At 42.8% G+C, this 17,030-nt stretch overlaps 1 protein-coding gene across 1 annotated transcript; it reads left to right on the forward strand.

The window, feature by feature from the left end:
* Positions 1–2,812: 2,812 nt before the first annotated feature.
* PLK2 (polo like kinase 2) lies at positions 2,813–8,782 on the forward strand. The gene is made up of 14 exons (XM_052659073.1): positions 2,813–3,184; positions 3,806–3,913; positions 4,057–4,173; positions 4,372–4,501; positions 4,736–4,823; positions 5,278–5,373; positions 5,482–5,680; positions 5,774–5,921; positions 6,263–6,360; positions 6,659–6,788; positions 7,017–7,257; positions 7,363–7,492; positions 7,747–7,857; positions 7,992–8,782. Exons 1-14 carry the CDS (start codon positions 2,915–2,917, stop codon positions 8,181–8,183), a joined length of 2,058 nt encoding a protein of 685 aa, XP_052515033.1. The 5' UTR covers positions 2,813–2,914; the 3' UTR covers positions 8,184–8,782.
* The last annotated feature ends 8,248 nt before the right edge of the window (positions 8,783–17,030 follow it).

Below are 17,030 nucleotides of genomic sequence, written 5' to 3' on the forward strand. Positions count from 1 at the left end.
TTTTCTACTTTCATTTATTGGATAGTCTCCTTTCCTCACTAGCCTATCATGCTTCCTCTGCCATATACCACAACCCTCCATACACATGCATCTATATCTAGGCTCATATACCACAATTCTATATACATGTGCATCTGCTTCTAGGCTCATATACAATTCTATATACACATGCCTTTATTTCTAGGCTCTTTAGACTATTTCACTGGTTAGTTTATCCCTATGAGAGGACCAAAGTTTCTTCATTGCTCTAGCTTAATAGAGCAACTTAATAACTTACAGTCTTGATGACTGGTAGAGGAAAGACCCTCCTTTTCCTAATTTTTCTGTAAAATTACTTTGCTCTTTTTGATCACATACAGTTTCATATAAAATTTGCAATGTGTGTCAAGTTTCACTAAAAATAATATTAGGATACTGCTTTACATTAAATCTAGAGAACTACAGGAAAATATCTTTTAATTAAAGATTTATCTCCATTTGAAAGTACGTTTATTTCCTTTTCTGCTCTACTAATAACAATTTTAGTTCTGTCCACATGATGGCACTAGAAACCAAAAAAAAAAAATCAGATTTTTTTTCATAATTGGACAGAAGACTCAATAACACATATACATGTTAGTATTTTATTAAGTGCTCAAATGTTTTGGAGGATAGACCTGTATTTCCTATGGCATGTTCAACAAACAGTACATCAAATGCTTAAGTAAATTTGGTAAAGAGATATACAATAATATATGATAATCAAAGAATGGAAATAATAAAAATATCATGATTATTCTTCACAGTTCTTTTATCATAAAAAGTCATAAACAAATTAGATTTAAAAGTTCATTATCAGCTGATAAAATACACGTGGTGTAAAATTAGCTCTGGAAATTTAGGTAGTAATTTCTAAACCAGCAAGCCTACTATAGGCTAGTAAACAACTCTGCCTAAATCTGGGGGGCAAAGTCACCCCTAGGTTTAACTTTAAAGAGGAAGATTACATAAGTCTTCCTGTCTACCTCTAGGTCCACCCCTGCCCTGACAATTTGGGGGTAAAGTTCACTTTTACAAGAAACATGCCTGGGCTTGCCCTGTTTACAGAATCAAAAAGGAAGAGTCATAGAAGACTTTCTCTTTCTACTTTGTAATGCCAGTGACACTCCTTTCTACACTATGTGGGAAGGACTTGAGACAGAGTCTTTGAAACCACGCATACCTAAGTCACTGATAACATGCATTGTTGTTGTTGTTTTAGTTGCGAAGTCCCATCGGACTCCTTTGCGACCCCATGAACTGTGTAGCCCAGCAAGCTCCTCTATCCACAGGATTTCCCAGGCAAGAATACTCCTTGATGGTATCTGGACTTGAGCCAACCCTTTTCTAAATACTTTCCAGGGGGTTAGTAACCTGATGTTCTATATAGAACTGGAAATTAGTATTGAAATATTGTGAAATATATCTTATCTTAGATTTAAAAACTTGCCTACTGATCATTAACATAACTTGGATGATCTAAATACTTCTACAGAGAGACTATATAAGAAGTTACAAATTCTTTAAACACCAGATTCGTCATCTGTAAAATGGGAATAACAGTATTTTCTACTTAAAACGGATGCAGAATTAAATAAGGCATTTGAAAACACTAAATATGGTGTCCTGCACATAGAAATACTATTGTGATTAGAGCAAGAAACAATGGTGTTCCTAGGTAGGCACATCTGAATTGTAAAATCTGGAAACAGGAAACAGCCATGTTTTAACTCACTAGGCTATGTTCCTCCCTCATGTTCCAATTCCCTCCATTTGGAAGGCCTAAGACTGCCTCTCTCAGCACCAGAGCAACCTCGTGGCTTAATGAACCATTTAAACGACGCAGTCTGCATAACCCCTTCGGAAGAAGAGATAGATGGTTTCGATTGTAAAACCATAATCAGCACCAGGAGCCGGATTACACTACTTATTGTCAAAGCAAGCCCATACTGCGGCCCACTCCAACCGCTAACTGCGCTTCTGGCACATTCCACGAGATGGCGCCTTTGCTCCCAGTCTTCGGATATACTGAAGGCGAAGCCTTTCCCAGGCAACTGCCTCCCTCGCCAAGGTTAAGAGCCTGACTTCGGATAAAGGCTTGATCTAGGGTGATGGGCACTAAGTGGGACTTGGCCATGGTTAGCCGACCGGCCTGAGCCGAAGTCTGCCTCGTTCAGAAGCAGCGGGGAGCTCCGAAGACCCTGCTCCGGGAATCCCTGCCTTTCAGGGGCACGGCCTCCCCGGAGGGACCCTCTAGACAGGAGCCGGTAGGGTAAAAGAGCGGGGTCCGCGGCAGCCCGGTGGCCCGGGGGAAGCCTCACGTGCCTGTGCAGTGGACTCTGGCCACAGTCACCCCATGACACCGGAGGCGTCAGGTTGCGGGGCGGTCCGCAAGGGCTTTGCGAGGGAGGGAACCTGCGATGACCGCAGCGCCGCGGGCCACCGGGTGGGGCCGAGGCGTCGGCCCCCGGGTTTCTACATCAAACCTAGAAGTTCGAACATTCCAAGAACGGGGTGCTGGTCACGAGGACGGCCGGACGCCTGTGTCCGCCTCCTCATCGCGGGGGGCGCTTCCCCGCGGCCAGACCTCCCGCTTTCGCACGTTCCTCGCGAGCGGAAACCCAGCGGCCCTTAGCCACCTCTCGCCTGGCCCCGCGCGCTCTAGAGGCCGGTGGGCGGGGCGTTGCCCGTGACGTCACGTTCCGTTTCGATTCTCCGCCCCCTTCTCAGCCCATATATAAGACTTCGCCCGGCGCTCGCACTCGCACAAGTGGACCGAGGCGTCGGGCGCGGGAGGTTAGCAGCGGTGGTGGGGCGGAGCTCGAGGGCAGAGGCCGGCTCGGTCGTGTGCCCGCGCCTCGGAGGTGGTGGCCGGTAGTTAGGCGACGAGGCGACCATGGAGCTCTTACGGACTATCACCTACCAGCCTGCCGCCAGCACCAAGATGTGCGAGCAGGCTCTGGGCAAGGCTTGCGGCGGGGACTCGAAGAAGAAGCGGCCGCAGCCGTCCCCCGAGGAGCCGCAGCCGCCGCAGACCCCGGCGCAGGTGCAGCCGGCGGTCCCGCACCATCATCACCACCACTCGCACTCGGGGGCCGAGATTTCGCGGATTATCGTGGACCCCACGACGGGGAAGCGCTACTGCCGCGGCAAAGTGCTGGGAAAGGTGACGAGCGGCGGGCGCCCAGCTGCCAGGCGGGAGGGAGGTCTGCCCGGGCGTTTCCCCCGCCTTCCACCCCCTACCCCGCGGGCCGGGCCGGACCCGGAGTCCCCGCTCCCCCGCCGTTTCTCGAGGTCTCGGTAATCGGAGCTCGGCGCGGCGTGGGGTGGGTTACCTGCCCTCCTTTGGCTTTTGTGCACTGACAGCGCGGGGGTCGCGTTCTCCATCCTTGACCGCGGCTGTCTGCCTCCTCCACGAGCCCAGAGACATTGATCTTGAGGCCAGAAGCGAGGGTTTTCTACACCACACCTAGCCCTCCAGATGCCTCCCCACCCCCACCCCAGAGGATTTCCCTGCACGTCTCTTCAGATCCTATTTCTCATCTCCCCGACCCCCAGCCCCGCTCCGTAAAGCTCCTCTTTGTAAAAGGAGAAGGGGCACCGTTTTAACTTAACTCTTGTTAGGAGTGCTTTCCCTTCGTGAAGGAGCTTTTGAAAAAGTAGACCGCGTCCCTCCGTCCACCCTTCCTTATATTTTTGCTTATCTTTCTCGTTTATTTATTAAAAAAAAATCTGCCGTCCATGTTCCTGCCATACTCAATTCCCTCTCGGCTTTGTTTCCTTTCAGGGTGGCTTTGCAAAATGCTACGAGATGACAGATTTGACTAACAACAAAGTCTACGCTGCAAAAATTATTCCTCACAGCAGAGTAGCCAAACCTCATCAAAGGGAAAAGGTGTGTATGACTGTTGAGTAAAATATTTTCTTTGTGTGCAGAGATGGCCCTTCCCTGTTAGGAACATGTCTTCTGCATGTGTAAGCAGCTGGCTTTGCAGAGGTGAAGGAGGCTAATAAGACTGATCTTGCTTTTCGTTTTAGATTGACAAAGAAATAGAGCTTCACAGAATTCTCCATCACAAGCATGTCGTGCAGTTTTACCACTACTTCGAGGACAAAGAAAACATTTACATTCTTTTGGAATATTGCAGTAGAAGGGTAAGTCTTCACTCATCTGAGTGCATGTACTTCCCGCACACTGACCTGGCATTCAAATTGCACTTTATCTGGCAATTTGATTGTGGGCATAATTATAATATGGCAGCATTACCTTTCATCGCTCCTCCTGCATAAGGAAACTACTGATGCTGGCAACTTTATTTGACAGATTCTTTTTTTCCCTTCTCCTCCTCCCAGTCCATGGCTCATATCTTGAAAGCAAGGAAGGTGTTGACAGAGCCAGAAGTCCGATATTACCTCAGGCAGATCGTGTCTGGACTAAAGTACCTTCACGAACAAGAAATCTTGCATAGAGATCTCAAACTTGGTGAGCCTTTCACTCCAAACCCTGACTTTTGTATCAGAAGTGCATGCTCTCTTTCCCTTTTCTTACATAGTTAATGTTCTTAGTTGGGATCTAGCCAATGCAGTGTTGCTTCTGAATGATGGCTCGCCTGTTAAGCAGCTGGCTGCCTGCCTCTCGAGTGGATGGATGTGTGTGTACTTGGTTAGAATATTTTTTCAAGAGAATTCAGACTTTTTTGTTGTTGTTGTCCTCCAGGGAACTTTTTTATCAATGAAGCCATGGAACTAAAAGTTGGGGACTTTGGTTTGGCAGCCAGGCTGGAACCCTTGGAACACAGGAGAAGGTAAGAGTCAGAAGGATACATCTTAACTAGGGTTTTGTGGAGATGGAACATGCCCTTTTTATCTTCCAATTAATGTTTCATAGGTTAGTTGATATTAAAATCTGTAAACTGCTACAATGTTAATTGAAGGAAATACTTACTCAGTGCCACTATAGCCTAGGCAGAGTATCTTCAGCCATAAGTTGATTATGAAACAAATCTTTTATTTGCCTGAAATGTATAAAAGTGTCCTGCTGTACCTGGTCTCAGTTGGCTTAAAGCACTTTGTCATGTGGCTGAAAACAATTGTACATGCATTAAAAAAAAAAATTACCAAGTCGTTTGGTGAAATGTCAATTGTTCATACGCCAAAAGTTAAATGTTTCCAAATAGAAATTCAGCATAGCTTACCCAGAGAACTAAGTTTAAACAAGAGGAGAGTTCCTAGTGAAATCTTCGTATTTTGTTTTCCCAGGACGATATGTGGTACCCCAAATTATCTTTCTCCTGAAGTCCTCAACAAACAAGGACATGGCTGTGAATCAGACATTTGGGCCTTAGGCTGTGTAATGTAAGTAAATGTACCAAAATAATAAAAAGTCAAATTTAGATACAGAGTTTAGCACTGGAAAATAATTGCTTTATGATGGTTCCTGAAGAGGTGTTTCCTTGTATACAGGTACACAATGTTACTAGGAAGACCTCCATTTGAAACTACAAATCTGAAAGAAACTTACAGATGTATAAGAGAAGCAAGGTATACAATGCCTTCTTCATTGCTGGCTCCTGCTAAGCACTTAATAGCTAGCATGTTGTCCAAAAATCCAGAAGATCGTCCCAGTTTGGATGACATCGTTCGACATGATTTCTTTTTGCAGGTTGGTGGATTTTTTTTTTTTCATCTTTTTATTACATGCTCTTGACCCTAATTTCCCAGCAGGTTACTGAAAGACTTTTCTTATGCTTCACAGGGCTTCACTCCAGATAGACTCTCTTCTAGCTGTTGTCACACAGTTCCGGATTTCCACTTGTCAAGCCCAGCTAAGAATTTCTTTAAGAAGGCAGCTGCTGCTCTTTTTGGTGGCAAAAAAGACAAAGCAAGATATATTGACACACATAGTAAGTTATAAGACTTTTTCTGTATCCAGCATTATATATATAAAGTTGATAAGTTAGTTGAAAGAGGCTTTCATAGTAACATAATTTGGCCAGTATGTTAGTAAACTGTTGAACTTTTGGTAGCATAATAAATCTAAATTGCAAACTGTAGTTGATAGTTTTGTTTCAGATGCATTAAAGTGTGCTTCTTGGATAATTGCAGCTGATGGCAAAGATAAAATTGTTGGTTTTGTTTGAATGCTCTTAAGTTGGTTATTAACGCAAAAGGAGGAAATATGACTTGCTCTGTTTCTACTTGTTTGGATAGAATAATGCTCATAATCCTTTTTCTTGATTTACAGATAAAGTATCTAAAGAAGATGAAGAAATTTACAAGCTTAGGCATGATTTGAAAAAGACTTCGATAACTCAGCAACCCAGCAAACATAGGACAGATGAGGTATGCCAGAGAAGAATAAAGTAGTTATAAATGCTTTGTATCATTTCCATTCTTTGCTAATTATCACTTGGATCATAATATATTTACTTAAAAGTTTTTTTTTCCCCCAACCCTTTAAAAGGAAAGATTTTATCTCTTAGTTTAACAATGCATGCAGTTATCGGAAATATCTTTTACTTGGCTTGTGTCCATTGCTTTGTGATAAGCTTTCCTAGTAATTGCTATAATCTCATCTTAAACTAGAATTCTCAACTTTAGATGAATTTTAATTGCTTGTCATCTGGCTCTTCTCTTCTAGGAACTCCAGCCACCTACCACTACAGTTGCCAGATCTGGAACACCCGCAGTGGAAAATAAGCAGCAGATTGGAGATGCTATTCGGATGATAGTCAGAGGAACTCTTGGCAGCTGCAGCAGTAGCAGTGAGTGTAAGTTTTCAATCACATTTTAAATAGTGACACTCTAAATGCCAGTGTTCAACACTAAGCAGCTGAAGTCAGCTTGGTTTTTGGCCTGATTTAACATAGAAGAAGCAACTTAGAGGATTGGAGCAATTTTGAGTCCTCTATCCTTAGAATTAGTGGAGGGAGACCTAGCACCTACCATAGCCTGAAGTTTTGTTGTTAATTATTTTATAACTTTCTCTGACTTTTTAGGCCTTGAGGACAGTACCATGGGAAGTGTCGCAGACACGGTGGCAAGAGTCCTTCGAGGATGTCTAGAAAACATGCCAGAAGCTGACTGCATCCCCAAAGAGCAACTGAGCACTTCCTTTCAGTGGGTCACCAAGTGGGTTGACTACTCTAACAAATATGGCTTTGGGTACCAGCTCTCAGACCACACTGTAGGAGTCCTTTTCAACAACGGTGCTCACATGAGCCTCCTTCCCGACAAAAAGTAAGTGTGTCCAGTTAAGGAAGCCCTGTCAGTTGTTCAGTTTTGCCCTAAGGAAAACAGTGACTGACTTTTCCTGTTTCTGTTTCTTTCCTCCCTGTTCTTTAGAACAGTTCACTATTATGCGGAGCTTGGCCAATGCTCTGTTTTCCCAGCCACAGATGCCCCTGAACAATTCATTAGTCAAGTGACGGTGCTGAAATACTTCTCTCATTACATGGAGGAGAACCTCATGGATGTAAGTACCCGGGCTTTCAAGAAGTGATGTTGGAAGTGTGGTCCACAGAGCAGTCACATCTGTATAGCCTCAGTGCTTTTAGAAGTGCAGCAGCTCATGTTCCGTCCTCAGTCTATGACTCAGGAACGCTGGGTGGTGGGGCAGGAACCTCCAGGCCATTCTGGCCCTTGCTTAAGGTTGAGAGGCATTTGCTTAGAACTGAGTGCACACACTGCAAAGTCTTCCTAGGCACTAACTCTCCCATTCTCTCTCAGGGTGGAGATCTGCCTAGTGTTACTGATGTTCGAAGACCTCGGCTCTACCTCCTTCAGTGGCTAAAATCTGATAAGGCCTTAATGATGCTCTTCAATGATGGCACCTTTCAGGTAAATGAACCCTTTAAGAAAGTGCATGTTTAGGTCCTAAGAAATGATTTTTACATAGCCAGTTCAATTATTGAGAAAACCCTTCATATCTTGACAATTTAGAGATGCTTAATATTTATGTCTACTTTTTAAAGGTGAATTTCTACCATGATCATACAAAAATAATCATCTGTAGCCAAAATGAAGAATACCTTCTCACCTACATCAATGAGGACAGGATATCTACAACTTTTAGACTGACAACTCTGCTGATGTCTGGCTGTTCATTAGAATTAAAAAATCGAATGGAATACGCTCTGAACATGCTCTTACAGAGGTGTAACTAAGAGATTTCTTGAATGGACCCTATGGGACTCCTCTTTTCCACTGTGAGATCTACATGGAAGTCAGTAGAATGATCTACAGCACGTTGAAGAAGATGGACAGGTGGTGGTACGAAAACAATTTCTCTGTGGCCCACTGGACCTGGTGGAACCCGGACCAGGCTGAGGTACACAGTCCTGAACTTTGGACAAGCTGAGAATGAACCTGAATGCAGTTTTCCTTGACGTACCTGTTTCTAAAGGCTTTTCAGACAATTTTGCAGAAAGGTGCATTGACTCTTAACTTCTCTCTGTGGAGAGTGCTTCGGACAGAGGACTTGGAGCTGTGAATATACTTCCTGAAGGGGAGGGAAAGGGAGGACGCTCCCATGTTGTTTAAAGGCTATAATTGGAGCAGCTTTTGGCTGCTTAACTGTGAACTATGGCCATATATATATTTTTTTTGTTTTGTTAATTTTTGAAGACACTTGTGGCTGGAAAAGTGCATTCCTTGTTAATAAACTTTTTATTTATTACAGCCCAAAGAGCAGTATTTATTATCAATTTTTTTTTATGTTGACCATTTTAAACTGTTGGCAATAAAGAGTATGAAAAAGCAGAAAGAGTGGTCTCCTGTCTTTGGTATGACTCCACCACCGCATCACCTCATTCTTTGATCATGGGTTCTTGGCTCCCTTTGGCGTGACATTGAATGTAGAAGCAGGCTAGAAAGTTCAAACTTTAATTATTCCAGTAATAGTTTCTAGGAAGTCAATCTTTATTTAATACCTGAAATGAAGTCATATATTCTCTGAGTCGATCCGGCTTGAGAAGAGCATAACAAAAATATCACTCTTATCACAACCAAAATAAAGGCCGCCTACTATGCAAAAGCAATTTCTTTCTGGAGTATTTCCCCAAAACTTGTTTAGCTTGGGGTTGAAGGCTAGAGTAATCTTGTAGAAATAGACCTCTGTTATTAAGGGTCAATAGGTTAAGGAAGTTTTATCTTTTTTTCAAAACAATGTATTTATTCATTTGGCTGTGTCTGGTCTTAGTTGCAGCTTGCAGGATCCTTGTTGTGTCATGAGGGATCTTTCATTGTGGCACACGGACTCTAGTTGTGGCATGGGCTCAGTAGTTGGCGGCACACAGGTTTAGTTTCTCTGTGGCCTGTGGGATCTTAGTTCCCCAACCAGGGGTCAAATCTGTGTCCCCTGCATCGCAAGGCGAAATCTTAACCACTGGGCCACCAGGAAGCACCGGAAGTTTATCTTAATATGGGCAACACTAATACTTGCACCACCTAAATGTATGCTGCTGCTAAGTCACTTCAGTCATGTCCAACTCTGTGCAACCCCATAGATGGTAGCCCACCAGGCTCCGCTGTCCCTGGGATTCTCCAGGCAAGAACACTGGAGTGGGTTGCCATTTCCTTCTCCAATGCATGAAAGTGAAAAGTGAAAGGGAAGTTGCTCAGTCATGTCTGACTCTTAGCGACCCCATGGACTGCAGCTCACCAGGCTCCTCCGTCCATGCGATTTTCCAGATGAGTACTGGAGTGGGGTGCCATTGCCTTCTCCGACCTAAATGTATAGCTCAGTTCAAACCATCGTAAACACTTCATTGCCACCAGTAGTGAGAAATACTTTGTAAATATGTCATTTTATTTTCCTTCTGGTGGATGGAGGTTGAGGGATGGTATGAATATTGAGCTATGGTTTTAAGCCCATCTTTAAACTATCAAATTATCCAAGAGGTAAATCTGAGATGGTTTTCTTTTCCAGTGGGATCTCTGACAGGTGTATGAAGCTGCTCATCCTGTTTACTCTGAACTTACAGTGACCTGTATAAAATGCAAATACTTTTTTGTTCAATTGTAATCCTGCTATAAGGAAGATATTGTCCTGAGAAAAGCAACACTCTCTGATGTGTTAAGCTCTATTTGCACAGGGCTCCTCTATGGAATAGTGCAGAGATGATGGTTGTAGTTTTCCAAATTTTTTCTAAAATTATTACAAACTGTACCTTACATACTTCATTAATAAACATCAAATCTAGAGAACTGTTTATGGATATTTCACAGTTACTAGATTAACTCTTGCTGACTGGAGTTCTCAGACCAGGTGTACAACTTCAGTCTGTTAAATGGTAATAGCTGAAGAAAATAGTAATAGCTGAAGAAAACTGGATAATTACACTAATAACTGGGTGTGGAAAAGTAGAATCTATTATTATCTGTGAGCAGCGATATAGAAATAGGAGTTTCAAACAGTAAAAAATGTGCTTTTATTTTGAATTTTATAGAGTTAGATTGCATATTACTTCACCGTTTCAGAACTATGTACTTCTCCATTCTTGTATGTACTGAGGATCTGTGCATGTTCAGTCACTCAGTCATGTCTGACTCTTTGCAATCCCATGAAATGTAACCTGCCAGGCTCCTCTGTCCTTGGATTTTTCAGGCCAGAATACTGGAGTGGGTTGCCAGTTCCTAGTCCAGGGGGATTTTCCTGACCAGGGATTGAACCTACATCTCTCCATCTGCTGCACTGGCAGGTGGAGTCTTCACCACGGTGCTACTGAGGATCTACTGCCTGCCAAATCCTCAGCCTGGCATTGGAGATGCCGAGTGAGCCCAAGCCTCTCCCTGCCCTTAAGGAAGTCACAGCAGAGTGGAGGAGACAGTGCGTTTACCTGGCAGTCTGATAAGTGCTGTGATATTATGATAAAAGTATGCACTGGGTGTCGTGGGAACTGAGAACAGGAATCATGGGGCATCAGCTGTAGGCGTAGGGTGGACTCGGAGAATAGATTTCAGAGAAGGAAATTCTTTTTTATTGGGTTTTGAAAGATGAATGAGGGTTGTATAAAGGTATGAGATGGGGAAGGGTATTATAAGCAGTGGGGATAACATGTATAGATGTCTAAGGGTGAAAGAGTTCATAGGAGAAATGGGTAAGTATCATAGGTAAAGGCTGGAAGAAACAGACCTGATGTACCCCCATGTGCTATCACAAGGCATTTAGGCTGCATCAAAAGCTACGTGTAATTACTCTAAGATTTTAAGGAAGCAAGTGACCTAGTATATGCATGTGTCTAAGTCGCTTCAGTCATGTCCAGCTCTGTGAGACCTTATGGACTGTAGCCTGCCAGGCTCCTCCATCCATGGGATTCTCCAGGCAAGAATACTGGAGTGAGTTGCCGTGTTCTTCTCCAGGAGGTCTTCCTGACCCAGGGATCAAACCCATCTCTCATGTCTCTGTGTGGGCAGCTGGGTTATTTACCATCGGCACCACCTGGGAAGCCCAAGTGACCTAGTATTTCAGTTTAATAAAATTCATTCCAGGGGCATAAGCAAGATGGGTGGGAAAGAAGAGAAATATGACCCAAACAATAAAGATATTACTGTTCTGATCCAGGTGAGAAAGGACTTTATGGAAAGGAGCATATAAAGACTCAGACAGTATCTCCTTTGACTCATCTAGTTCATTTTAGTATCCCCCTACTGTGGCATATGGCAATCCAATATTGAATGAATAAATGGCAGTAGATTTGGGATGGACTTAGAAAGTTGATTTCAATAGGATTTGGCACTTTATTGAATGTGGAGCTTGAAGAAGAATGTGGGTGTTTAGGATGACTGGCTGGGGCAGTCAGTGGCAGGTAGGCAGTGTACTCTGGGGTCATTAAATGAAATAAATTAGGAATCTAGAAGGAAGAGCCTGTTATTTCAGGAAATCCAGTGAGTTTAGGACATGCTAAATCAAACTTGTATGAAGATGCTCAAAAAGATCCCGAAAGCAGTTGGATAAACACATCTATACCTCAAGAGTGAGCAAGACTTGGGAGTAAACAGGCTTTGGATGAGAGCACACAAAAATGAGTCCTTGCCATCCTTTCTATCCAGCAGCATTTTTTTTTTTAATACTGAGAACATCTATGTAAAATGTAACAGTGTTGATAAACCTTTGCAGTGAAGGAAGGAGGATAAAAAAATTCCTCAATAAATTCCCTTCAAAATCAAGGACCCTGGATTCCATAAAGACAACTCCTCCCAAAGAGATGGACGATGATGAACCCCTTCAGTCCTCAAGAGTGTTTCTCAGTTAGCCACCCTAAATCCTGACAATCAATAGGCTGAGATATAAGGCAATCGTGAAAGATGTAAAACTTTAGTTTTTGTGCCAAGTAATAGCAAACTTCAGGTAAGTGTGGTATGACCACGGCAGTAACTCAGATTTTGAGTTATTTGACACTTGTACTTTATAAAAGTAGTAAAAATGTAGTAAAAAAACCACTCCTCCCCCATCAAGAACTGTTATTGAATATAACCGTAATGCTTTCTAGGGAGGAAGTGTACTCCAGTAAGTAGACTTACTGTGTACGTTTGGAGAAAATGTGGAATTGGTTCTAAGTTCAAATTCTTGTTCAACGCTGTCTCAGAATATGATCTTGGTAAACACCTAACCTCTCTATGTTTCAGTTTCCTCGCATGCAAAGGTTAAATGATAATAGAACACTTACTCACCAACAGTGCTCAATAAATATTTGCTCCTTTTTTTCCTCTGTTCCCCCTGCCTCCTTCTATACCCATCATGACAGTAACCATAGTTACCTAGAAAAGAAAACAACTGACTCATTCTGCCCCTCCCAACCTTCCTTTCTGTAACATTCATGGTCCAGTTATGGATACAACATTCATTTTCGACTTTCAGAGGAAGGGATTTATTGGAGGCTACTGGTTGTACAGATGATGGAAGAGCTCAGAAATGGAATGGGAGGTGGCGAGGCAAACAAGAGTGTAGCAGCAGCAGGAAGCCATTGCCGCTCCTTTGGCTGGAAAGATCCAGAATAAGATCAGAACTGGGCAGGTGTGGAGGTAGGAGGTCCCTGGCAGAATTGTGGTAGAATTATGGCGATCAGAGTCTACCAGGAATTTGAAATCATGAAGCTAATGTAGATACATTCCAGGATGTCGGGCTCTAGATGAGTGATCACACCATCATGATTACCTGGGTCATGAAGATCTTTTTTATACAGTTCTTCTGTGTATTCTTGCTGCCTCTTTTTAATTTGAAAGCATCACTACCAACAAAGCTAGTGGAGATGATGGAATTCCAGTTGAGCTGTTTCAAATCCTGAAAGATGATGCTGTGAAAGTGCTGCACTCACTATGCCAGCAAATTTGGAAAACTCAGCAGTGGCCACAGGACTGGAAAAGGTCAGTTTTCATCCCAAGGCCAAAGAAAGGCAATGCCAAAGAATGCTCAAACTACCACACAATTGCACTCATCTTGGAGAAGGAAATGGCAACCCACTGCAGTGTTCTTGCCTGGAGAATCCCAGGGACGGGGGAACCTGGTGGGCTGCTGTCTATGGGGTCGCACAGAATCGGACATGACTGAAGCGACTTAGCAGCACATGCTAGTAAAGTAATGCTCAAAATTCTCCAAGCCAGGCTTCAGCAATACATGAACCGTGAACTTCCTGATGTTCAAACTGCTTTTAGAAAAGGCAGAGGAACCAGAGATCAAATTGCAACATTTGCTGGATCATGGAAAAAGCAAGAGAGTTCCAGAAAAACATCTATTTCTGCTTTATTGACAATGCCAAAGCCTTCGACTGTGTGGATCACAATAAACTGTGGAAAATTCTGAAAGAGATGGGAATACCAGACCACCTGACCTGCCTCTTGAGAAATCTGTATGCAGGTCAGGAAGCAACAGTTAGAACTGGACATGGAACAACAGACTGGTTCCAAATAGGGAAAGGAGTATGTCAAGGCTGTATATTGTCACCCTGCTTATTTAACTTATATGCAGAGTACACCATGAGAAACGCTGGACTGGAAGAAACAAAAGCCAGAATCAAGGTTTCCAGGAGAAATATCAATAACCTCAGATATGCAGATGACACCACCCTTATGGCAGAAAGTGAATAGAAACTAAAAAGCCTCTTGATGAAAGTGAAAGAGGAGAGTGAAAAAGTTGGCTTAAAGCTCAACATTCAGAAAATAAAGATCATGGCATCTGGTCCCATCACTTCATGGGAAATAGACGGGGAAACAGTGGAAACAGTGCCAGAGTTTATTTTTGGGGGCTCCAAAATCACTGCAGATGGTGACTGCAGCCATGAAATTAACAGACACTTACTCCTTGGAAGAAAGGTTATGACCAACCTAGATAGCGTATTCAAAAGCAGAGACATTACTTTGCCGACTAAGGTCCGTCTAGTCAAGGCTATGGTTTTTCCAGTAGTCATGTATGGATGTGAGAACTGGACTGTGAAGAAGGCTGAGCGCCGAAGAATTGATGCTTTTCAACTGTGGTGTTGGAGAAGACTCTTGAGAGTCCCTTGGACTGCAAGGAGATTCAACCAGTCTATTCTGAAGGAGATCAACCCTGGGATTTCTTTGGAAGAAATGATGCTAAAGCTGAAACTCCAGTACTTTGGCCACCTCATGCTGAGTTGACTCATTGGAAAAGACTCTGATGCTGGGAGGGATTGGGGGCATGAGGAGAAGGGGACGACAGAGGATCAGATGGCTGGATGGCATCACCGACTCAATGGACGTGAATCTGAGTGAACTCCGGGAGATGGTGATGGACAGGGAGGCCTGGTGTGCTGCGATTCATGGGGTCGCAAAGAGTCAGACACGACTGAGCGACTGAACTGAACTGAACTGAACTGAACTGAATGTAGATACGGCTTGAAATAATCCCTGTACACATCTGGTTTAGAAAGGGGGTAAAATATTCTGGAGAAGACTCTTGAGGAGTCCCTTGGACTGCAAAGAGATCCACCCAGTCCATTCTGAAGGAGATCAGTCCTGGGTGTTCTTTGGAAGGAATGATGCTAAAGCTGAAACTCCAGTACTTTGGCCACCTCATGGGAAGAGTTGACTCATTAGAAAAGACTCTGATGCTGGGAGGGATTGAGGGCAGGAGGAAAAGGGGATGACAGAGGATGAGATGGCTGGATGGCATCACCGACTCAATGGATGTGAGTTTGAGTGAACTCTGGGAGTTGGTAATGGACAGGGAGGCCTGGTGTGCTGCAATTCATGGGGTTGCAAGCAGTCGGACACGACTGAGTAACTGAACTGAACTGAAAATATTCTGGATTCTTTCCACCTTTTGCCTTGCAATCTACCAGTGACCAAGTAAATTGGTTGTCAGGAAAAAGAATCCTGGGGCATATAGCTGTAGAAGTCATTCTTTTGTTTTAAAATGACGCAAGGAAAGGGCAGGGGGTAAATCTGAGCTTTAACAGGCAGATACCTTCCTTCTTCCCTAACTTTTCTCTTCCATTAGTTGTGTACTCCCTCTATCCTCTCTTCCTCTTAAATCCCAAGGCGACACGAGTGCTTAAGAGCTCTAGGCAGAAGGACGTTCACTTCTAGTTCCCTAGTTCTATGCTGTAGTTCACTAGGCAGGGGAGGATTAGAGGAGGAACAAGATGGAGCGAGGAACCTTAGAACTGGAGTCATTCTTGCTTTAGACCTCTGTTATTTGAAGCATCAGACTTTTTTTTTTCCACTACAGAGATGTTCAGTTCAGTTCAGTCGCTCAGTCGTGTCCGACTCTTTGTGACCCCATGAATTGTCTAATGAAAACAAATGTGACTAAAACTGAGTAAGACGGATTTTCATAAGGTATGTAGATAAATCAATACTGATCTCTTACAGCAATTCTGTGATGATAGTCAGTATATATTTTTAAGTCTTGGAATAAACTCTTTTACAAACAGAAATCCATAAATTCCATTTTGTTTTTCCTTGACTTGCAAGAGATTCCAACCTATGTATGCTTAGATTTGTGATTTCTTCTAGCACTTCTTTATGCCTTATTAACTTTAGTAATGGAAAGTATCTCTTTGTTTGAATTGCCACAATTTGATTATATCAGTGAATTCAAACTAAAAAGTTAAACTCCCATATGCAGTGTTGGAATTTAATATCATGGTTCATCAATGTTTGGAATTCAATTGAATATAATAGATCTTGCCCCTGGAATTAGCTTTATAATGCAATTGTATATAAAGCAAAATTGATTTTAATGATTGAGGTACGATAACTTTACTACCGAGTTAAGGTGAAAATAATAAATTTATTGCAATATCTCAGCTTTGAAATACTGACTGATTAGATATTTTAACCCAGCCATGCAAGTTAGAACAAATTCTCTTTTTTAGGCCTGTAGCAAATTAGTTAGCACTGCAAGAAACCAGGCAGCAGGCCTACATGAGATAAAATCAGCACCGCCTTTCTTTGGTACCATTTTGGAATCAATGGCAGCAGAATGACCTTTAAAGTTGGGATCATGTAGAACATGCTGTAAAATATTTTAAACTGAATTAAAAAATATTTTTGCAAATGGACTATAAATGCATTCATAAATAGCAGTGAAACCAAATTGAGTTGAATATAAGTATGAAAGCTAATACGTTTGCCAAGTCCTAGTGTGTAAGAAATTACATTTTCTTTGAGGTTAACTGTAAGTTATATTTTTTGTTTATGATACAAAACTTGTAGCAAAAAGCCAGTTTCTCTAATAAGAAACATTTGTAGTAAAACAAAACCAAAATGGAACAAATTATAAACATATATGATGTAATAGGAAAAGTTTGGAATTTCAATCAGCTATAAGGCTTCCCTGGTGGCTCAGAAGATAAAGTGTCTACCTACAGTGTGGGAGACCCGGGTTCGATCCCTGGGTTGGGAAGATCCCCTGGAGAAGGAAATGGTAACCCACTCCAGTACTCTTGCCTGGAGAATCCCATGGACAGACAAGCCTGGTAGGCTACAGTCCAGGGGATTGCAAAGAGTCAGACACGACTGAGCAAGCAACTTCACTTTCGGTTTTACTT

Source organism: Budorcas taxicolor, chromosome 20 (genome assembly GCF_023091745.1).
Source record: "Budorcas taxicolor isolate Tak-1 chromosome 20, Takin1.1, whole genome shotgun sequence".
Taxonomy (NCBI): domain Eukaryota; kingdom Metazoa; phylum Chordata; class Mammalia; order Artiodactyla; family Bovidae; genus Budorcas; species Budorcas taxicolor.

Coding starts and splice junctions, on each gene's coding strand:
- PLK2 (XM_052659073.1), top strand. CDS start 2,915: ATGGAGCTCTTACGGACTATCACCTACCAGCCTGCCGCCAGCACCAAG. Junction 4,824..5,277: donor CCCTTGGAACACAGGAGAAG/GTAAGAGTCAGA, acceptor TTGTTTTCCCAG/GACGATATGTGGTACCCCAA. Junction 6,789..7,016: donor CTGCAGCAGTAGCAGTGAGT/GTAAGTTTTCAA, acceptor CTGACTTTTTAG/GCCTTGAGGACAGTACCATG.